Below are 2833 nucleotides of genomic sequence, written 5' to 3'. Positions count from 1 at the left end.
AATACACCTCCCTCCCTCCCCACCCACCCCGTCCCCACCCCAACCAGGAAGCAATGACAGCGCCGAAGAGTAGGCAGAGGGCAGCACAGTGCACGTTCTACACAGAGGACTGGGAACTGGAACAGTATATACAGAGAAACTGGGTCCTACACAGCCTTGCACATGCTCAGAATCGATAGCGGTAAGATGTGGAATTCTGCCTTTTTCTACCTAACACGTTTAATTGAGAAAGTCAATTAAAGTGTATAAAAAAACCCAACAAACCTGTGCATTTGAAAAAATTTAATGCCTAATTTGTACTTCAAAAATTTATCTATATAAAATGTACAAATAAAGGAGAGAATTTAATGCTTACAGATATTTCTTTAAGCAGTACTTCCCCCTTTTGGATATTTGACTGCACATACCAAGTGGTATAATAGTCTCCATCTTCTAATGATGGAATGTATATATGTATATGTATATATACATATACATATACATATATATATATATTTTTTTTTTTTACCTATCCCTGGAGCAAGTAACAAGAAGAGAATGGGCGAACTGGCTGCACAAGAGAAAAGAGAATGAAGCTGGGAGCAACACAGGAGCCTGCTGAAACCCTGCTGTCCAGATTTGCCCTACTATGCTGGTGGTTGGTTTAATCCCTCTTCTCTTCAGCCACTCACAGGAGAGGGGCTGGCGCACTCTGATTCACAGGGGAGGAACTCAGGATCTCAAAAGACAAAGGAAAACTAGAGGTATGTATCACTGAAGTAGCTATAAAACTCACACCACGATCTCCCTCACGACACACATTCTGCGTCATCTCTTCCAACACAAAGTAAACAGTGTCAAAGGTTAGTCAGGTATTTCTCAAATCATTGACATGTACAGCCATCCACCAACCCTTTACGTGAGAATGTAAGAGGCTAATCACTGGGGACTGCTGTTTGAGTTTAATCAGAGTCAAAGGCTCAAGAATCAAGACCCTTGGCATCTCAAAGTACATACTAAAAACAAGAGGCTGCGTGGAATATGTGCGTATGGCTGATTCACCAGGTGGTAAAAAACAAGAGGTTATGCCTCTTTTTGATTGTTAATTGACCATCTATTCCTCCAAGGCTGGATTAGGACTGCAAACAGCTTTCCTCTGAGATTCCGCTGTTAACTGAGACTTACAGTATTTTTGTGTCTCTGAGTGCTGAGTGGGAGTAGTTTAAAAAAAAAATTATATTACACTTGATTTAAGAAAAACAAACATTTCAATGAAGTTCACTTATAGAAACATTCTTGGGGAAAGGTTTCAAGAGGTGTGTGTGTGTATGTGTGTGTGTCTGTAGGGAGTGGAGGGGATTTTAAGAGGAGAAGCATTTTCCTGCCTCACTTTATTAATAATAATAATAATATTAACAATAACAATAAGTTTAAGGAGCTTGGGTTGTTCTCCATGTCCCCGTCCGAGTCTCCCATAAGTGCCTCCTGCTGGAATGAAGTAGGGAATGAAAGGCTGGGTGTGGAGGAAAGGGTCTGGCTAACCCTCGAGATGTATATATAACATTTAAAAATGACAACATTGGGAGCTGCAAACACTGAGGGGAAACATACATCTTAAAATAAAATAGATAATTCACTCTTACACAAAGTCTGTCCATGTGGTGTGTAAAGAAAGTAAGGCTCTTTTTAATTATGAAAAGATTTTTGTGCATGTTTCCCCATCCCCAAATCCATTTTTAGATGAGTTCTATTGTAAAATGTTCAAGATTGTGAAGAAAACCAAAACCCAGAACAAAATGAACCCCCCAAAAAAGACCAGGTTTTCTAAAAAATAAAATAAACCAAAGAAAAATTCCTCTAAATCTACAGCAATATTTTAACTGGAAAAAAGGTCCATTTTTCTCTGGTTTGTCAGTATAAAAGGTTCCTTTATTTATATATATTTAAGTTTGTAACTGCAAGTTCGTCTTGCTCATCTTCTCATGTAAGGTCCGTTGAGTGACTGCTTGGGCACGCCAGCAGCGTTCATGTAGCTGTGATGGGAGGGGCCCGTGTACATCATGTTTCCATGAGGGTTTGGCTGCATAGGCTGCTGGGTATAGGCCTGGCTCCCCATCATCCCCATCTGCATCTGCATAGGATACTGTGCTGTCTGGTTCATGTAGGCAGGGTTACTATGGTAACTGCTGTTCATCATGGGCTGCGTCATCCGATAGCTGTTCATGGCGTTCAAGGTGTTCATATTCATGGAATTGACATTATAGGCGGGGGTTGGCATCAAATTAACCCCCATGTTCATGCCACGCTGAACAGCCAACGCACGAGGGCCAGCCTGCATGGCGACCGCAGGTGGGCTGCGGCCATACAGCTGCTGCTGGTGAGCTGCCGCGGAGGGCAGGGGCGCGGACTTGGAGCGGATGGAGATGTGCCCCTTGACTGGCATCTGCCCTTGCAGCCTCTGAGTGTGGGGAATGCCAATGTTGGTGGCAGACATGTTGCACTGCAGCAGAGGGGACGTGAGGTTCATGGTAGTGGAGGCCAAGTTCGGGGGCGGCGTCATGGTGGCTTGTGCTTGAGGGGTCCCAGCCAAGGGGTGCGACGGAGCCAGCTGAGGCAGTCCCGTGTTGGACAGAGAAACACTGGCTGCATAGGAAGTCACAGCAGGAGAATGGCTATAAGGCATGGCGTGAGGGTCCATAATGGTGTTGGTCAGCTGCTGCAACTTGGCTAGACTGAAGGTGGCTGACGGCTGGGAGTAGCTGCCGGCCCCGAAGTCCCCAGGGATCCTCTCGTAGATGCTGATGTTCCCCGTGCTTCCAGATTCTGGGATCTCCATGATCATGGGCGCTGGGGT

General features: G+C 44.7%; 1 protein-coding gene across 1 annotated transcript in view; it reads right to left on the bottom strand.

Annotated features, from left to right (window-relative positions):
* Positions 1–742: 742 nt before the first annotated feature.
* KAT6A (lysine acetyltransferase 6A) overlaps positions 743–2833 on the bottom strand; it is a 107321-nt gene continuing 105230 nt past the window's right edge. Inside the window, 2 exon segments of the mRNA XM_024765119.1 lie at positions 743–2826; positions 2829–2833. The exon segment at positions 2829–2833 is cut by the window's right edge and continues 1639 nt beyond it. Coding sequence (XP_024620887.1) covers positions 1952–2826; positions 2829–2833 — 880 coding nt within the window. The 3' untranslated portion in view covers positions 743–1951.

The sequence above is a fragment of the Neophocaena asiaeorientalis genome, unplaced genomic scaffold (genome assembly GCF_003031525.2).
Source record: "Neophocaena asiaeorientalis asiaeorientalis breed wild unplaced genomic scaffold, Neophocaena_asiaeorientalis_V1.1 scaffold14, whole genome shotgun sequence".
Taxonomy (NCBI): domain Eukaryota; kingdom Metazoa; phylum Chordata; class Mammalia; order Artiodactyla; family Phocoenidae; genus Neophocaena; species Neophocaena asiaeorientalis.
Note: the sequence above shows the minus strand (reverse complement) of the source record. Positions and strands in the feature narration are given on the sequence as shown.